Source organism: Rhinoraja longicauda, chromosome 41 (assembly GCF_053455715.1).
Source record: "Rhinoraja longicauda isolate Sanriku21f chromosome 41, sRhiLon1.1, whole genome shotgun sequence".
Lineage (NCBI taxonomy): Eukaryota > Metazoa > Chordata > Chondrichthyes > Rajiformes > Arhynchobatidae > Rhinoraja > Rhinoraja longicauda.
Genome location: NC_135993.1, coordinates 7,718,720 through 7,738,549, shown reverse-complemented (window position 1 = coordinate 7,738,549; position 19,830 = coordinate 7,718,720). Strand labels below are relative to the sequence as shown.

Genomic DNA, 19,830 nt, shown 5'->3' with positions numbered 1-19,830 from the left:
AGTTTAATGGCCACGTATGTGCATATACAAGGAATGTGCCTTGGTGCTCCGCTCACAAAAGACAACACAAACATACAGTTAACAATCAAGAATATAGCATAAACACATCAAAACAATAAGGATACACCATTACGATCTAAACGTGTGGGTAAAAATAAACCAGAGCAAAAAAGAGACCACAGACTTTGGTTATTGAGCAGAGCTATCACTCGTGGGAAAAAGCTGTTTTTATGTCCGGCTGTGGCTGCTTTGACAGTCCGGAGTCGCCTTCCAGAGGGAAGTGCATCGAAGAGTTTGTGTCCAGGGTGAGAGGGGTCAGAGATGATCTTGCCCGCTCGCTTCCTGGCCCTTGCAATGTACAGTTCGTCAATGGGGGGAAGGTTGCAGCCGACAACCTTCTCAGCCGTGCGAACGATCCGTTGCAGCCTCCGGATGTCGTGCTTGGTGGCTGAGACAAAACAATAGAATCGAGGAAACCAACTGGGAATTCACAAAAAAATTTTAAAACTTCCTGCCAGAACTACGCCCTCTCATAACTGTGTTGCAAGCAAACAACACTCAGATTTCTGAGTTTGAAACTGTGCCATGCTAACACTTAAAAATACAACTGCATATTAAAAATCGGAGCTATGTAGATTCAAGAAAACAAAATATAAAAACCCTACTTACGTCGGCATATGATTTGGTTCAGCATGTTCATCAGTTCAGTAGGACTGACCTCCATGTCCTGTAAAATAAAAGTCCTTTAGACTACAATATTTGGCACTAATTCAAAGTGACTATTCAGGCACCAACTGCAGGATGAACGCAAGGAAACCAACAACCAGATTCAAAAATAGCTTGTCAGCACAAAATGCTGGAGTAACTCAGCGGGTCAGGCAGCATCTCGGGTGGGAAGGAATGGGTGACGTTTCGGGTCGAGACCTTTCTTATCATATCATATCATATCATATATATACAGCCGGAAACAGGCCTTTTCGGCCCACCAAGTCCGTGCCGCCCAGCGATCCCCGTACATTAACACTATCCTACACCCACTAGGGACAATTTTTACATTTACCCAGCCAATTAACCTACATACCTGTACGTCTTTGGAGTGTGGGAGGAAACCGAAGATCTCGGAGAAAACCCACGCAGGTCACGGGGAGAACGTACAAACTCCTTACAGTGCAGCACCCGTAGTCAGGATCGAACCTGAGTCTCCGGCGCTGCATTCGCTGTAAAGCAGCAACTCTACCGCTGCGCCACCGTGCCGCCCACGGTGTGCCAAGCTTGTAGCGTCATACCCAAGAAGACTTGAGGCTGTAATCGCTGCCAAAGGTGCCTCAACAAAGTACTGAGTAAAGGGTCTGAAAACTTATGTAAATGTGATATTTCAGTTATTTCTTTTTAATTACTTTGCAAACATTTCTAAACACCTGTTTTCGCCTTTTTTATTATGGGGTATTGTGTGTAGATTGATGATTCAAATTTTTTTTAATCCATTTAAAAATAAGTCTGTAACGTAGTAAAATGTGGAAAAAGTGAAGGGGTCTGGGTACTTTGTGAATGCACTGTACATGGACACTTAGAACTCAATGGCCTATGTCCTGACTCTCAAGTCTAATTCCTCTTTGCTCTTGCAATTGTGTTGAGTAACCAAGCCCCCATTTTGAAGTTTTCACTCTTGTTTTCAGATCTCTCAAAGCCCTTGTTCCTTCCAATTTTAAAATGTTCTCCAGCCTTAAAATCATTAAGATTTTTCTACCCCATTCTGTCATCCAAAAATAGCTCTGCAGATGTTGATTTACACTGAAGATAGACAGAAAATGCTGGAGGCAACATCTCAGGATAGAAGAAATGTGATTGATGCCAGGGGAGGGGGGGGGGGCGGTACAAAGATAGAATGTAGTCGGAGACAGGAAGAATAGTGGGGGACTTGGGACGGGGGAGGGGGAAAGAGAGGGAAAGCAGGGACTATCTGAAGTTAGAGAAATCAATGTTGATACATAACGCTGGGGTCTAAACAACCCAAGCGAAATATGAGGTGCTGTTCCTCCAATTTGTGCTGGGCCTCACTCTGACAATGGAGGAGGCCCATTGGGAATGGGAGGGGGGAGTTGAAGTGCTGAGCCACCGGGAGATCAGGTAGGTTAAGACGTCAGATTGGGAATGGGAGGGGGAGTTGAAGTGCTGAGCCACCGGGATATTTAAATATTTTCCTATTAAAAAATAGCTTCATCTCCACTGTTATCAAACCTTGGACAGACCTCACGTTACCACCAAGGATGAATTCCTGATAGTCCAATCTACCTGATTTCAGCTCTTGAACTTTTTTTTTAAATCTGCACTTGCTCCATAGCAGTGGACTACCCATTGCAATCATGTACGGTAGGATTGTACAGTAATGATCTGTCAGGAGGCAGGAAACATGTTCCCAATGTTGGGGGAGTCCAGAACCAGGGCCCACAGTTTAAGAATAAGGGGTAGGCCATTTAGAACGGAGATGAGGAAAAACTTTTTCAGTCAGAGAGTTGTGAATCTGTGGAATTCTCTGTCTCAGAAGGCGGTGGAGGCCAATTCTCTGGATGCTTTCAAGAGAGAGTTAGATAGAGCTCTTAAAGATAGCGGAGTCAGGAGGTATGGGGAGAAGGCAGGAACGGGGTACTGATTGAGAATGATCAGCCATGATCACATTGAATGGCGGTGCTGGCTCGAAGGGCCGAATGGCCTACTCCTGCACCTATTGTCTATTGTCTATTGATAGCATGCAAAATAAAGTTTGTCCAAGTTTATCCAAAACATGTGTAGGAAGGAACTGCAGACGCTGGTTTAAATCAAAGATAAGACACAAAATGCTGGAGTAACTCAGCAGGACAGGCTACATCTCTGGAGAGAAGGAATGGGAAGAAGGAACCACTCCTTCTCTCTAGAGATGCTGCCCTGTAGCGATGAGTTGCTCCAGCAGTTTTTTGTGTCTATCTTCGATTTATCCAAAACATGTTTGTGTGTTGTACATGTGACAGGAATAAACCTTTGTCAATCCAGAGGGCTACGGAGGTTCATTGGCTGAGCGTATTCAAGAGAGATCATCAAAGCTTAGATAAGCAGGGAATGGGTTCAGTGCAAGAATGTGGCACAGACGTAACAGAGCCACATGGCATCCCTTGGCACAGCAGGATCAAGGGGCTGAGTGGCCTGCCGATGCTTCTACCTATGAACTCGGCAGAGCTGTGAAGGGTTGGTGGATCACACACATCGCTCAGATCACTACTGTAAAGGGTCGTGTAGATGGTATCGTATTATTTAGTCAAAGCACAAACAGTCCATTCGGCCCATCGAGCCTACTCCGCCATTCAATCATGGCTGATCTCTGCCTCCTAATCCCAATTTCCTGCCTTGTCTCCATAACCCTTACTAATCAAGAATTTGTCTATCTCTGCCTTAACAATATCCACCGACTTGGCCTCCACAGCCCTCTGTGGCAATGAGTTCCACAGATCCACCACCCTCTGACGAAAGAAGTTCCCCCTCAGTTCCATTCTAAAAGAGCGCCCTTTGATTCTAGTCCTAGTCTCTCCCACCAGTGGAAACATCCTCTCCACATCCACTATCTATGCCTTTCATTATTCTATAATGAATTAGTTCCATTTTATTTCACCAACATTCCCATTAGCAATCCGTCCCTTGAACCACTCTGCTCATCCATTACTTTAACCTTACCCCAGCAATGAATTCCTTTGGACTCTTTTTAGGTGGCATTAGTAGTTCGCCCACAATAGTTTCTGTCTATTGTGGAGGGAGTGGAGTGGAGTGGAGGGGGGGGGGGGGGGGGAAGAGGGAGGGAGGGAGGGAGGGAGGGAGGGAGGGAGGGAGGGAGGGAGGGAGGGAGGGAGGGAGGGAGGGAGGGAGGGAGGGAGGGAGGGAGGGAGGGAGGGAGGGAGGGAGGGAGGGAGGGAGGGAGGGAGGGAGGGAGGGAGGGAGGGAGGGAGGGAGGGAGGGAGGGAGGGAGGGAGGGAGGGAGGGAGGGAGGGAGGGAGGGAGGGAGGGAGGGAGGGAGGGAGGGAGGGAGGGAGGGAGGGAGGGAGGGAGGGAGGGACGACACAAGGCAGGTTTCTCCACTCACTGCCTCCGGCAGCTGCTCATTAAAGGTTGGGTCGAAAGCTAATTAAGGGCGAGTCTGATGACTCACACACACACACACACACACACACCACACACACACACACCACACACATACAACATGCAAAAAGCTCAGCAGCAACATCCACATCAAGTTCCCTAATGTTACAGGATACATTCATTCACTTTCCCTTCACTCCCCCCCCCCCCCTAAATAGGGTTGCCAACTGTCCCGTATTAGCCGGGACATCCTGTATTTTAGGCGAAATTGGTTTGTCCCGTACGGGACCGCCCTTGTCCCGTATTAGGCCCGCGGGCCGCTGTCAGCCCGGGAGGCGGGTTGCTACGCAACCTCCGTTAGGCGAACACACTCCGTTAGCCTACACTGTCCCGGCCGGTAGCAACCGGCCTCCCAGCCCGGGCGCGGTCACCTGGGGCGCGGGGCGGTGATGTCACCTTGTCCCACATTTGGGAGTGAGATAGTTGGCAACCCTACCCCCAATGCACTGGACAATAGGAGCAATATTCAGCTGCATAACCCCTAAAACATGCACCACCATTCAACATGATCAAGGCCAAAGATACTGGAGGAGCAAGATGGACCACTCCGTCGAACTCGCCTATTGTGAAGTGTAGTACGCAAAGGAGCGTAACGTCCGCCATTTTAGTAAGCAAAACCCGCCGTTCGCTCTGCCTCTCGCAGTGTAATCAGTGTTTTGGGGGAACAGTATGTGTGATGATACCATTAAAATACAGAATATATCTCATCTATCAACTCACAGATTTTTGTTATTTTTCTTTTTAAATGTTTCTGCAAGTTTCTGCCGACTAAAATGGCCGCCATGACATACCACGGTTTTTTAGGGTGGAGTGGTCTATCTTGCTCCTCTAGTATCTTTGATCAAGGCTGATCTGCCCCAGGTTTCATCTCTTCCTCTGTACCAGATCCACTGTGGCTTTCACGAAAACATAGGAAAATAGGTGCAGGAGTAGGCCATTCGGCCCTTCGAGCCGGGACCGCCATTCAATATGATCCTGGCTGATCATCCAGAATCAGTTCCCCGTTCCTGCTTCCTCCCCCTTGCCCTTGATTCCGTTAGCCCCAAGAGCTATCTCCAACTTAACGTGGGACAAGCCTTCACACCTTGCACGGTTCAAAAGCTTCTAATTGGGCGGCACGGTGGCGCAGCAGTAGAGTTGCTGCCTTACAGCGAATGCAGCGCCGGAGACTCAGGTTCGATCCTGACTACGGGCGCCGCCTGTACGGAGTTTGTACGTTCTCCCCGTGACCTGCGTGGGTTTTCTCCGAGATCTTCGGTTTCCTCCCACACTCCAAAGACATACAGGTATGTAGGTTAATTGACTGGGTAATATGTAAAAAAATTGTCCCTAGTGTGTGTAGGATAGTGTTAATGTGCGGGGATCGCTGGGCGGCGCGGACTCGGTGGGCCGAAGGGCCTGTTTCCGCGCTGTATCTCTAAATCTAAAATCTAACGAGCGACGGGTCGCGTGCACATTTCATACTTACATCCCCAGCCAGCCGTTTGAAGATTTGCCGGAACTTTCTTTCCTCGTCGTTCTCGCAGGACTCGATCTGTGAAACATGGCGGGGCTGTTCGGCCTACGAGGCAAGAGTCAAAAAGTCGGCAGAGGTCGTAGGAGCCCAACAGACACCCCTACTACAAAAATGGGTCCATAATCAGGCGTTAATGGGCTCCCGACAGGGAAATCATTTTGGCCACAACTTTCCCCAACCCTGAAAGGTTGATAACGTTAGTTCAAGGACACAGCCTGATCCAGGGTATTGGTTGCACTGACAATTCCGACTGCACGTATTCTTGCAAGTTATTACATGAATGGGGTACTTCATTGTCACATGCGATGAATCACAGTGAGATTCTTTGTTCTGCACACCCAAGGTATGCAAAGAGTCGCCACATGAAGGGCGCCGACAAAAGTTGCAAAGCATCCCATGCCAGGTGCTCCTTTATTCCATCCCCCTCGCCATCATCAGGTCCTCCTTTGCCCCCCCCCCCCCCCCCCGCCCAGAGGTTCCCCCACACCCAGGTCCATTATTCATCCCTCCCCCCCCACCAGGTCTTTCTCTCCCCCCCCATGAAAATTACCCCATTAAACAACCGATCCCACTAACCACAGCCCATCAAATGCCACTGCAAGGGAAGGCAATACCTGCCCTTCGCCAATCCTCGAGCTCTACCCTTCCTAACATCTAAGGACCCACAGTTGTATACACCCTGTCACCGTATGCAGCAATAAAGTATTTCAGTAATGTGGGAAGGAACTGCAGCTGTTGGTTTATACCGACTGGATCAGTTGCAGCCCTGTTGATTTACTCCAGCACAGTGTGTCTATGAAGTATTTCAAATTTGATTAATCCATTAACCCTCCCCACCTCGTGACCCCAACTCTTCAGCGAGCAAAAATATATAATCTCACGGCGGGTAAATTTACATGTACAGATGCTCCTAGACTTACGATGCTTTGACTTTACGATGGCGCAAAAGTTATACACGTTCAGTAGAAACTGTAGTTCGAATTTTGATTTTTTTTCCCCGGGCTTTTCCGGGACTGGCAGATCTGTCGGACTGGCAGTGTCTTATGGGGTACGATACTCTCTGGTGATGCCGGGCAACGGCAGCGAGCCACCCCTCCCAGTCTGCCACGATTGGGAGCTCCCAGTCATATGTTGAAAGACTGGAGCGACTGGGCTTGTATACACTGGAATTTAGAAGGATGAGAGGGGATCTTATCGAAACATATAAGATCATTAAGGGATTGGACACGCTAGAGCAAGGAAACGTGTTCCCGATGTTGGGGGAGTCCAGAACCTGGGGCCACAGTTTAAAAATAAGGGGTAGGCCTTTTAGAACGGACATGAGGAAGAACATTTTCACTCGGAGAGTTGTAAATCTGTGGAATTCTCTGCCTCAGAAGGCAGTGGAGGCCAATTCTCTGGATGTTTTCAAGAGGGAGTTAGATAGAGCTCTTAATGATAGCGGAGTCAGGGGGTATGGGGAGAAGGCAGGAACGGGGTACTGATTGTGAATGATCAGCCATGATCACAGTGAATGGCGGTGCTGGCTCGAAGGGCCGAATGGCCTACTCCTACACCTATTGTCTATTGCCTATTAATTGGGAGCTGCCACGGCTACGATGTTGGTAGGTTAGGTGGCTATGATGTTGGGTAGGTTAGGTGGATGATGTTGGGTAGGTTAGGTGGATGATGTTGGGTAGGCTAGGTGGATGACGTTGGGTAGGTTAGGTGGATGATGTTGGGTAGGTTAGGTGGTTATAATGTTGGGTAGGCTAGGTGGCCATAATGTTGGGTAGGTTAGGTGGTGATGATGTTGGGTAGGTTAGGTGGCGATGATGTTGGGTAGGTTAGGTGGCTGTGATGTTGGGTAGGTTAGGTGGATGATGTTGGGTAGGTTAGGTGGCTATGATGTTGGGTAGGCTAGGTGGATGATGTTGGGTAGGTTAGGTGGATGATGTTGGGTAGGTTAGGTGGCTGTGATGTTGGGTAGGCTAGGTGGATGATGTTGGGTAGGTTAGGTGGCTATGATATTGGGTAGGTTAGGTGGCTATAATGTTGGGTAGGTTAGGTGGCTGTGATGTTCGGTAGGTTAGGTGGCGATGATGTTGGGTAGGTTAGGTGGATGATGTTGGGTAGGTTAGGTGGATGATGTTGGGTAGGTTAGGTGGATGATGTTGGGTAGGTTAGGTGGATGATGTTGGGTAGGTTAGGTGGATGATGTTGGGTAGGTTAGGTGGATGATGTTGGGTAGGCTAGGTGGATGATGTTGGGTAGGTTAGGTGGATGATATTGGGTAGGTTAGGTGGATGATGTTGGGTAGGTTAGGTGGATGATGTTGGGTAGGTTAGGTGGATGATGTTGGGTAGGTTAGGTGGATGATGTTGGGTAGGTTAGGTGACCATGATGTTGGGTAGGTCTGGTGTATTAAATGCATTTTCGACTTACGATATTTTCCATTTATGATGAGTTTATTGGAACGTAACCCCACCTTAAGTCGAGGAGCATCTGTAATCATTACCCTCCAGTAACTATCTAGGAACGATTGGTCATGGGCCAAACAATCAGAAGGCAAGGTAATGATTTCAGTAATTGCCTGAAACTACTTCCCAGGAGCACAAAGGTCAGGATACACTGGAATTTAGAAGGATGAGAGGAGATCTTATCGAAACGTATAAGATTATTAAGGGGTTGGACACGTTAGAGGCAGGAAACATGTTCCCAATGTTGGGGGAGTCCAGGACCAGGGGCCACACAGTTTAAGAATAAGGGGTAGGCCATTTAGAACAGAGATGAGGAAAAACTTTTTCAGTCAGAGAGTTGTGAATCTGTGGAATTCTCTGCCTCAGAAGGCAGTGGCGGCCAATTCTCTGAATGCATTCAAGAGAGAGCTGGATAGAGCTCTTAAGGATAGCGGAGTCAGGGGGTATGGGGAGAAGGCAGGAACGGGGTACTGATTGAGAATGATCAGCCATGATCACATTGAATGGCGGTGCTGGCTCGAAGGGCCGAATGGCCTCCTCCTGCACCTATTGTCTATTGATAGATCACTCCTTACCGCCATCCCAGACTACAGGTAGACCATGATGCATGGCACAAGCGTGAACACCCTAAACTTAAAACAAGTATTAATCCCGATTGGCCTCAAAGAGAAAGAAAGATTAGATGTTACTTACCGGTCCACTGGACATTTGGCTACCGGACGACAAGGGAGAAGGGGGGAGAGAGAGAGAGAGAGAGAGAAAGAAAAATGTTAAAACTTCCACACATCTTAGATCTTAGGAATGCATGTTAACAGTACACCATCTCACGCATAGCTCCACCCAGGCAGCAGATACACGGCCTGGAAGCTTCCATCCCTCATGTACAAACCAACATCTCTTTTACCCAGTCCAGTAGAATCAAAAACCAGAGGGTATCGATTCAAGTTGAGGGGGGATGGATTTAATAGAAATTCAAGGGGCAACTTTTTTTTTTTCTTTCTTTGCTTACACGAAGTGTGGTAGATACATGAAACAAAAGCTGCCAGAGGAGGTAGTAGAGCCAGTATAATTACAACATTTAAAAAGTGTTTGGACAAGTACATGGATAGGACAGGTTTAGAGGGAGACTAGACCAAGTGGACCTGTTGGGCCCAAACCTCTCCTGCATTGGTGCAGCACCCTCTCCTCACCCCCACTCCCCCCTCCTCCCCCCTCCATCCTCCTTATCCTCCCTCCCCCTCCTCCCTCCATCCCCCTCAACCCCCCTTATTTTAGAAGGATGAGAGGAGATCTTATCGAAACGTATAAGATTATTAAGGGGTTGGACAGATTAGAGGCAGGAAACATGTTCCCAATGTTGGGGGAGTCCAGAACAAGGGGCCACAGTTTAAGAATAAAGGGTAGGCCATTTAGAACTGAGATGAGGAAAAACTTTTTCAGTCAGAGAGTTGTGAATCTGTGGAATTCTCTGCCTCAGAAGGCAGTGGAGGCCAATTCTCTGAATGCATTTAAGAGAGAGCTAGATAGAGCTCTTAAGGATAGCGGAGTCAGGGGGTATGGGGAGAAGGCAGGAACGGGATACTGATTGAGAATGATCAGCCATGATCACATTGAATGGCGGTGCTGGCTCGAAGGGCCGAATGGCCTCCTCCTGCACCTATTGTCTATTGTCCTCCCCCCTCCAACCCTTTAAAATGTGAATAACAAAAAATATAACACTGATTTCAATTAAACCTCTTCCATTAGCACCAATGGGACGACGGTGAGTAAGGTGGGCCTAAAATTGCCGCGCTATCGTGTACCGTTTTGGCTGTAGTTCAGGAACAAACAAGAGTTTTGGTATATAGATGGATGGGCTAAGGGCAGGCAGGTGCGAGTGTAGACAGATCAGCGCAGCGGTAGAGTTGCTGCTTTACAGCGAATGCAGCGCCGGAGACTCAGGTTCGATCCTGACTACGGGTGCTGCACTGTAAGGAATTTGTACGTTCTCCCCGTGACCTGCGTGGGTTTTCTCCGAGATCTTGGGTTTCCTCCCACACTCCAAAGATGTACAGGTATGTAGGTTAATTGGCTGGGTAAATGTAAAAAATTGTCCCTAGTGGGTGTAGGATAGTGTTAATGTGCGGGGATCGCTGGGCGGCACGGACTTGGTGGGCCGAAAAGGCCTGTTTCCGGCTGTATATATATGATATGATATGATGATAGTGTGGTGTTGGTCAGTGTGGGCAGGTTGGGCTGAAGGACCTGTTTCCACGCTGTGTGACTCTATGACTATTGAGCATCAGAAAGTGCACAAGTTCCACACACAAACGCCTCAGTGTCTGATGCCTCCAATCCGTAAACCTCCAGCACCCGGCCAGACCAGACCCCACCCTTTCAGCCCCAGTATAGGTATCCATCACCCTCCAGACCCCAAAGATACCCCAGGCCCACCGAGTCCGCGCCGCCCAGCGATCCCCGCATATTAACAGTATCCTACACACACCAGGGACAATTTTTACATTTGCCCAGCCAATTAACCTACAAAACTGTACGTCTTTGGAGCGTGGGAGGAAACCCAAGATCTCGGTGAAAACCCACGCAGGTCACGGGGAGAACGTACAAACTCAGCACAGACGGCGCCCGTAGTCAGGATCGAACCTGAGTCTCCGGCGCTGCATTCGCTGTAAGGCAGCAACTCTACCGCTGCGTGCTGATGTTGGAATCCGAAACTCAGCAGATCAGGCAGCATCCAGGGATTATCTGAATGGTGGCCGTATTATCTGAATGGTGGCCGATTAGGAGAAGGGGAGATGCAACGAGACCTGGGTGTCGTGGTACACAAGTCATTGAAAGTAGGCATGCAGGTGCAGCAGGCAGTGAAGAAAGCGAATGGTATGTTGTCATTCATAGCGAGGGGATTTGAGTTTCGGAGCAGGGAGGTTCTGCTGCAGTTGTACAGGGCATTGGTGAGACCACACCTGGAGTATTGCGTACAGTTTTGGTCTCCAAATCTGAGGAAAGACATTCTTGCCATAGAGGGAGTACAGAGAAGGTTCACCAGATTGATTCCTGGGATGGCAGGACTTACAGGGAGGCACGGTAGCGCAGCGGTAGAGTTGCTGCTTTACAGCGAATGCAGCGCCGGAGACTCAGGTTCGATCCTGACTACGGGTGCTGCACTGTAAGGAGTTTGTACGTTCTCCCCGTGACCTGCGTGGGTTTTCTCCGAGATCTTCGGTTTCCTCCCACACTCCAAAGACGTACAGGTATGTAGGTTAATTGGCTGGGTAAATGTAAAAATTGTCCCTAGTGGGTGTAGGATAGTGTTAATGTATGGGGATCGCTGGGCGGCACGGACTTGGAGGGCCGAAAAGGCCTGTTTCCGGCAGTATATATATGATGATATGAAGAAAGACTGGATACTCGGCTTGTACTCGCTGGAATTTAGAAGATTGAGGGGGGATCGTATAGAAACTTACAAAATTCTTAAGGGGTTGGACAGGCTAGATGCAGGAAGATTGTTCCCGATGTTGGGGAAGTCCAGAACAAGGGGTCACAGTTTAAGGATAAGGGGGAAGTCTTTTAGGACCGAGATGAGAAAGTTTTTTTTCACACAGAGAGTGGTGAATCTGTGGAATTCTCTGCCACAGAGGGTAGTTGAGGCCAGTTCATTGGCTATATTTAAGAGGGAGTTAGATGTGGCCCTTGTGGCTAAAGGGATCAGGGGGTATGGAGAGGAGGCAGGTACGGGATACTGAGTTGGATGATCAGCCATGATCATATTGAATGGCGGTGCGTACAGGCTTGAAGGGCCGAATGGCCTACTCCTGCACCTATTTTCCATGTTTCTATGAGAGAGAAGCCATTCTGAGGAAGAGAGCCTGAACGGAAACACTAACTGGTTTCTCTTTCTACTGGTGTTGTTTGACTGGCTGAGTTGTTCCAGCTTTTCTGTTGTGGTTTTAACAAATTAAACTTTTTTTTTAACTTTAAAAGCAAAATAACTCGGGCTGAGGAATGGTCGAGTAATTCCCCCAGTCTGTCTCTCCATGTATCACTGCTGCACCTGTGGCGAGCTCAGTAGTGGAGGAACATCATCACGGACCTCTGCAGAATGCCAAGGTTTAGTCTAGCTAAGTCTAGTTTAGAGAAGCAACGTGGAAACAGGCCCTTCGGCCCACTGAGTCCATGCTGACCACCCATCACCCGTTCACACTAGTTCTATGTTATCCCACTTCCTCATCCACTCCCCACACACCAAGGGAAATTTACAGAGGGCCAATTGACCTCTACGAACTCGCACGTCTTTGGAACAAGGGAGTAAACAGAAGCACCCAGAGGAAACCAACATGGTCACAGGGGGAACATACAAACTCCACACAGATAGCACCCGTGGTCAGCATGGAACCCCGGCCGGTCTCTGACGCTGTGAAGTAGCAGGTCTACTGTTGCTCCACCATGCTGCCCCAGCACCAAGATGTTGATAAGCAACGGCTCCTTACAGAATTGGGGTGACGCAGTGAGCAGTTAGTGGGGCCATTCCTCAAAGTCCCAGAGATCCAGCTCCAACGCTGATCATGGGCGATGTCCATGTGGAGTCTGCATGTTCTCCCTGTGACTGTGTGGGTTTTCTCCCAGGTGCTCCAGTTTCATCCCAGATCCCAAAGACAGAAAGTTGGTTGGCAGACAGAAAGCAAAGAGTGGGGATAAATGGGTCCCTTTCAGAATGGCAGGCAGTGACTAGTGGGGTACCGCAAGGCTCGGTGCTGGGACCGCAGCTATTTACAATATACATTAATGACTTGGATGAAGGGACTAAAAGTACCATTGGCAAATTTGCAGATGATACAAAGCTGGGTGGCAGTGTGAACTGTGAGGAAGATGCTATGAGGTTGCAGGGTGACTTGGACAGGTTGTGTGAGTGGGCGGATGCATGGCAGATGCAGTTTAATGTGGATAAGTGTGAGGTTATCCACTTTGGTGGTAAGAATAGGAAGGCAGATTATTATCTGACTGGTGTCAAGTTAGGAAAAGGGGACGTACAACGAGATCTGTGTGTCCTAGTGCATCAGTCACTGAAAGGAAGCATGCAGATACAGCAGGCAGTGAAGAAAGCAAATGGAATGTTGGCCTTCATAACAAGAAGAGTTGAGTATAGGAGCAAAGAGGTCCTTCTGCAGTTGTACAGGGCCCTAGTGAGACCGCACCTGGAGTACTGTGTGCAGTTTTGGTCTCCAAATTTGAGGAAGGATATTCTTGCTATTGAGGGCGTGTAGCGTAGGTTTACTAGATTAATTCCCGGAATGGCGGGACTGTCATATGTTGAAAGACTGGAGTGACTAGGCTTGTATACACTGGAATTTAGAAGGATGAGAGGGGATCTTATCGAAACATATAAGATTATTAAAGGGTTGGACACGTTAGAGGCAGGAAACAAGTTCCCAATGTTGGGGGAGTCCAGAACCAGGGGCCACAGTTTAAGAATAAGGGGTGTAGCGTAGGTTTACTAGGTTAATTCCCGGAATGGCGGGACTGTCATATGTTGAAAGACTGGAGCGACTAGGCTTGTATACACTGGAATTTAGACGGATGAGAGGAGATCTTATTGAAACATTTAAGATTATTAAGGGGTTGGACACGTTAGACTAGGCTTGTATACACTGGAATTTAGAAGGATGAACAAGGGGCCACAGTTTAAAAATAAGGGGTAGGCCATTTAGAACGGAGATGAGGAAAATCTTTTTCAGTCAGAGAGTTGTGAATCTGTGGAATTCTCTGCCTCAGAAGGCAGTGGAGGCCAATTCTCTGAATGCATTCAAAAGAGAGCTAGATAGAGCTCTTAAGGATAGCTGTGTCAGAGGGTATGGGGAGAAGGCAGGAACGGGGTACTGATTGAGAATGATCAGCCATGATCACATTGAATGGTGGTGCTGGCTCGAAGGGCTGAATGGCCTCCTCCTGCACCTATTGTCTAATGACATGCGATAAAAGGCTGCTATAAAATGCCCCTTGTGTGCGGATGAGGGGAATTGATGGGAGAGAATAATGAAAATAATGGGATTGGTGCAAGTGGCCAGCACAGAGTCAAAGGGCTGAAGGGCCTTTTTCATGCAGTGTCAGCTTAGGATTCCAATTGCTGACCAGCAGAATTTGTTCTTTTAATCCTGCAACAATCAGGAAACTCCCAAACGCTAAAAAAAATGCACAATTATCAATTTCAAACTACAAGGCTGAAAAGAATACCCAGACTTTTCAGTCTGAGCACCCAACTCTCGAAAGGACAATACCAAACTAAGACGAAAACTACATCGAGAGTGAGGACACATTTGGCACTACAGTATTAGTTATACACCAATAGCCACAAAATTCTCTCAGAGTCATAGTGTGGAAAAAGGCCCTTCAGCCCACCTTGCCCACACCGGCCAACGTGTTCTCGACCCGAAACGTCACCCATTCCTTCTCCTCCAAGATGCTGCCTGACCCGCTGAGTTACTCCAGCATTTTGTGTCTACCTTCGATGTAAACCAGCATCTGCAGGGGTTTTTTCCCTACATGTCCCAGCTGCACTAGACCCACCTGCCTGCGTTTGGTCCATATCCCTCCAAATTTGTCACATCCAAGTAACTCTCATGGAAATGCCGATTAGAGGTTAGCGGTCAGTCTTTTGTGACATAAACCATACAATCCACCAAGTGTTATTATCTGCTGAAAGTGAAACAATGACCCCTTTACAGTCAAAATGGGAAGTGTCATCAAAGTCAATTCAATCAGTGTTGTTAGTGGAACGTTCCAGATAGGAGGCTTCATGCAAGTTTCAAATGGCTGCAGTTCAAATCAAATCCCTGATATTTTCCAAAGAGAACAATCTGGATTGTGAAAGGAGTTGCCTTAGGAGGTGACATTATCTGCAATCGGGTATTTTGCTATTGGTTTTTTTTTAAAGAAAAAGCCAAACTTTTTCAGTCAGAGTTGCAAATCTGTGGAATTCTCTGCCTCAGAAGGCAGTGGAGGCCAATTCTCCGAATGCTTTCAAGAGAGAGCGAGATAGAGCTCTTAAGGATAGCGGAGTCAGGGGGTATGGGGAGAAGGCAGGAACGGGGTACTGATTGAGAATGATCAGCCATGATCACTTTGAATGGTGGTGCTGGCTCGAAGGGCCGAATGGCCTCCTCCGGCACCTATTGTCTATTGTTAAATCAATGTCAACTGAATTGGTGGTTAACACTAATACTAGACTAGACCAAGTGGATCCATTGGGCCCAAACCTCTTCTGCATTGGTGCAGCACCCTCTCCTCCCCTCCTCCCCCTCAAACCCCCTTATCCTCCCTCCCCTCCCTAGGAGATAGATTTAAACTATAAAATGTGAATATAACACCGATTTCAATGAAACTTCTTCCATTAGCACCAAAGGGACGACGGTGAGTAAGGTGGGCCTAAAATTGTCGCGCTATCGTGTACCGTTTTGGCTGTAGTTCAGGAACAAACAAACAAACAAACAAGAGTTTTAGTATATAGACATTCTGCTCGTTTCAGGCTGTGTTTACTTTCTGGCAGTGTTAATTTGCAAAAATAGTTAAGGGAAAATATTCGTTTTAACTTCCCCTAAATTTTAAGAGAATAACTGATACACATCTTTCTCTAGTTTGGCTGTTAGAGAATGTTATTGAATTGATGATGTAACAACGTATCAACACCAGTCACATTCACTCTTTAAAACCAGTGTGAAGTGTTTCCAATGGGAATCAAACTTCTTTACCAGTGTGAGTCTGAAGAAGGGTCTCGACCCGAAACGTCACCCATTCCTTCTCTCCCGAGATGCTGCCTGACCTGCTGAGTTACTCCAGCATTTTGTGAATAAATTGAAGTGTTTAAGAGGTAGTTACACAGGGCCCTGCCTCTCGATGTCCAGAGGCGGCAGGAGAAGACTGGGCTGTGGTCATTCCTAACACTACGGTGGCGCAGAGGTAGAGTTGCCATCCTTACAGCGAATGCAGCGCCGGAGACTCAGGTTCGATCCTGACTACGGGCGCCGTCTGTACGGAGTTTGTATGTTCTCCTCGTGACCTGCGTGGGTTTTCTCCGAGATCTTCGGTTTCCTCCCACACTCCAAAGATGTGCGGGTATGTAGGTTAATTGGCTGGGCAAATGTAAAAATTGTCCCTAGTGGGTGTAGGATAGTGTTAGTGTGCGGGGATCGCTGGGCGGCGCGGACCCGGTGGGCAGAAGGGCCTGTTTCTGCGCTGTATCTCTAAATCTAAAAAATCATAAATGCATTGGCCCACCATTTAATAGGCATCAGTAGGAGAAGCCATCTTGAGTATTTTTGCTCAGTGACATACCACAGTTAAGGTCACTAACACTCCTGGAAATGACTCATCTTTGGGAAACATTCTTCCAAAAGAACCAGGAGGAAAAGTGCAATGGTGATTTCCTTTTTTAAAGAAGTTTGATTCCCATTGGAATGGATTAAACCCTCTTTGGGGCAACTCAAAGATGAATGGCAATACTTCCAGACCTTTTTCAGTGAGGATGGAAGATAATGCACCATGAACATAGATAACCAATGCCATAGATAACACCTCCAGATATACAACCAACCAGGTCAACAATGCTACGTGGAGGCTGATGGGATTTCCTGCTCCTTGCTTGTCCAAATTAGAAAGCAATCCAAGAGACAAGTGACAGCAACGAGAACCAAGGATAAATGGGCGGAGGGAGATTGCGATTCAACTCTGCTTTCCAAATGACGTGGCCTCAGTGTAAATCAAATGAAAAACGTGTGCTTGGTGGAGCAGTCTCTACGAGCAAATCTTGGACAATTCTTCAGTCTCTCCCTCAGTTCAGTACAGGAGCATTGAGCTGGCCTCCAGAACCAATTTGGAACGCAGTCCTTCATACGAGAGACTAGTGTCATGCCCAACACCTCAACGGTTGGTATGGACTTCTTACGGCCCTAAGTAGCAGTCAGTCATGGATCAGTATTGGAGCCTCTCACCAAGTGAAGCTCGAACCACATTTAAGGCTTCATGTGCTATCCGGGCAGATTTAAGGCTTTATGTGCTATCCGAATGCATATTGGAAGCAACTGCTGCATGTTGAATGCAACATCAGGCTGCTTCCTTACATGCAAGGAAAGTGACTGATAACTGCTGAGAACAGAGGGGGGGGACACGACAGGGGAGCGCCGAGAGACAATGTGGGGGGGGAGGGGAGGGGGGAGGGGGACTCGGTGGGGAGCCATTGAGAACAATGGGAGACCGGTGAGGGGGTGGGAAGAACTCACAGAATGAAGGGGGGGGGGGGGGGGAACCAGGCAGTGGAGCTGCCTGCAGAAGACAAGACTGTTCGGTAAACTTTTACAACTTTTTTGGCGCCAGAAATGTGGCGACTGATGTGTACTGCCTCGGAGAGGTCTGCCCGCTGTGTGATTTTGCCAGGTTGGATGCAAAACAAAGCGTCTCACTGTACCTGTGACAATTAAGAACAATGTGATCAAGTATCATCGAAGCAACATGTACAGAACAGGATAAAGCTCCCGACATCATAAACCCGGACGTGAAAATTCACTAAATTCCACATGGCAAAGCTGCCAAGACTTGTTCTTCAAGAGGCGCGGTGTAACCAAAGATAACAGAGCAGAGCAAGATAGGCCACTCGACCCTAAAAACCGTAGTACGTCACGGTGGCCATTTTAGTCGGCAGAAACTTGCAGGAACATTTTAAAAGAAAAATAACAGAAAATCTGTGAATTGATAGATGAGATATATTCTGCATTTTAATGGTATCATCACACATACTGTTCCCCCAAAACACTGATTACACTGCGAGAGGCAGAGCCAATGGCGGGTTTGGCCTACTAAAATACCTTCTTCAGACTTATGTCAGGGGGGCGGGACAAAGGAAGGATATAGGTGGAGACAGGAAGATAGAGGGAGATCTGGGAAGGGGGAGGGGAAGAGAGGGACAGAGGAACTATCTAAAGTTGGAGAAGTCAATGTTCATACCACTGGGCTGCAAACTGCCCAGGCGAAATATGAGGTGCTATTCCTCCAGCTTGCAGCCCTGCGGTATGAACATTGACTACTCCAACTTTAGATAGTTCCTCTGTCCCTCTCTTCCCCTCCCCCTTCCCAGATGTCCCTCTATCTTCCTGTCTCCACCTATATCCTTCCTTTGTCCCGCCCCCCTGACATCAGTCTGAAGATGGGTCTCGACCCGAAACGTCACCCATTCCTTCTCTCCCGAGACGCTGCCTGACCTGCTGAGTTACTCCGTCATTGAATGAGTTAATTAGCAGTGGGCACACCTTTACAATTTGGAGAAACAGGAGTTTCAGGATTCCTTTAGCAATAGGTGTCAAAGGTGATACTTACAATCAAGGGCACCTCCCACATGCTCCATCTCCACACTCTTGGGAACTGATCCACATAACTACCACTTATCTGTTGAAGTCACAGAGTATAGGAGCAGCTCAGCGGGTCAGCTAGCATCTCGGGAGAACATGGATGGATGACGTTTTGGATCCAGACCCTTCTTCAAACTGAAAGGTTCCAACCCAAAACATCATCGATCCATATTCTCCTAAGATGCTGCCTGAGCCTCTGAGCTAGGCCGAAAATGCTGGAGTAACTCAGCGGGTCAGGCAGCATCTCGGGAGAGAAGAAATGGGTGACATTTCAGGGTCTCGATCCTGAAACGTCACCCATTCCTTCTCTCCCGAGATGCTGCCTGACCCGCTGAGTTACTCCAGCATTTTGAGTCTACCTTCGATTTAGACCAGGCCAATTCTCTGAATGCATTCAAGAGAGAGCTAGATAGAGCTCTTAAGGATAGCGGATTCAGGGGGTATGGGGAGAAGGCAGGAACGGGGTACTGATTGAGAATGATCAGCCATGATCACATTGAATGGCAGTGCTGGGTCGAAGGGCCGAATGGCCTCCTCCTGCACCTATTGTCTATTGTCTGCCGTTTTTGTTCCTGACCCACTGAGCTACTCGGTACCTCTTTTGTAAACCAGCATCTGCAGTTCCTTGCTTCTACCATTTATCTGGAGGCTTCCTGAGGTAGCCACCACTGGCATATCCCACTGGCATACACCACTGGCAAACACCACTGGCATACACCACTGGCATACACCACTGGCATACACCACTGGCAAGTGTATTTCCAGTGATAGCAGGGTTTGGCTCGAGTGGGTGACAAAGAACCCATAATTGAACTTCTCCCTCGGCATCAACCTCTGCTTCCCACTGCACCCAAGGACAGGACACCTCACGGACCAGAACCAAGCTGGGCTGAAATGATCAGAGCCATTCCAGCAAGACCAAGGGTAAAAGGGAGGGATGAAAAATATGGGAGGAGGAGGAGGATATGGTGAGAGAGGAGCAAAATGGCTGTGGGTTGGAAGAACTCAGTGCCTACCAGGGTGGGGGTGGGATGGGGAGCACAGGAAAGGGTGGGGGGAATTGCAGAAGTCAATGTTCATACTGTTGGGGGGGGCAAAACACCCCAGTGGTATGAACATTGACCTCCCACTTCAGGTAGTCCCTGCTTCTCCTCTCTATCTCCTCCCCCTTCCCAGTTCTCCCACTAGTCTTCCTGTCTCCGACTGCACCCTATCTTTGTACCGCCCCCTCCCCGCGACATCAGTCTGAAGAAGGGTCCCGACCCGAAACGTCACCCATTCCCTTCTCTCCCGAGATGCTGCCTGA

The 19,830-nt window shown here is 48.2% G+C and overlaps 1 protein-coding gene across 1 annotated transcript in view; it reads right to left on the bottom strand.

Annotated features, from left to right (window-relative positions):
- Nucleotides 1–19,830, bottom strand: part of capns1b (calpain, small subunit 1 b) — a 37,151-nt gene that overhangs the window by 14,213 nt on the left and 3,108 nt on the right. The window contains exons 3-5 of the mRNA XM_078430932.1: nt 8,830–8,848; nt 5,630–5,722; nt 670–727 (exon numbers count right to left, since the gene is read on the bottom strand). Of these exons, the coding sequence (XP_078287058.1) occupies nt 670–727; nt 5,630–5,722; nt 8,830–8,848 (170 nt within the window). The remainder of the gene's footprint in view (nt 1–669; nt 728–5,629; nt 5,723–8,829; nt 8,849–19,830) is intronic.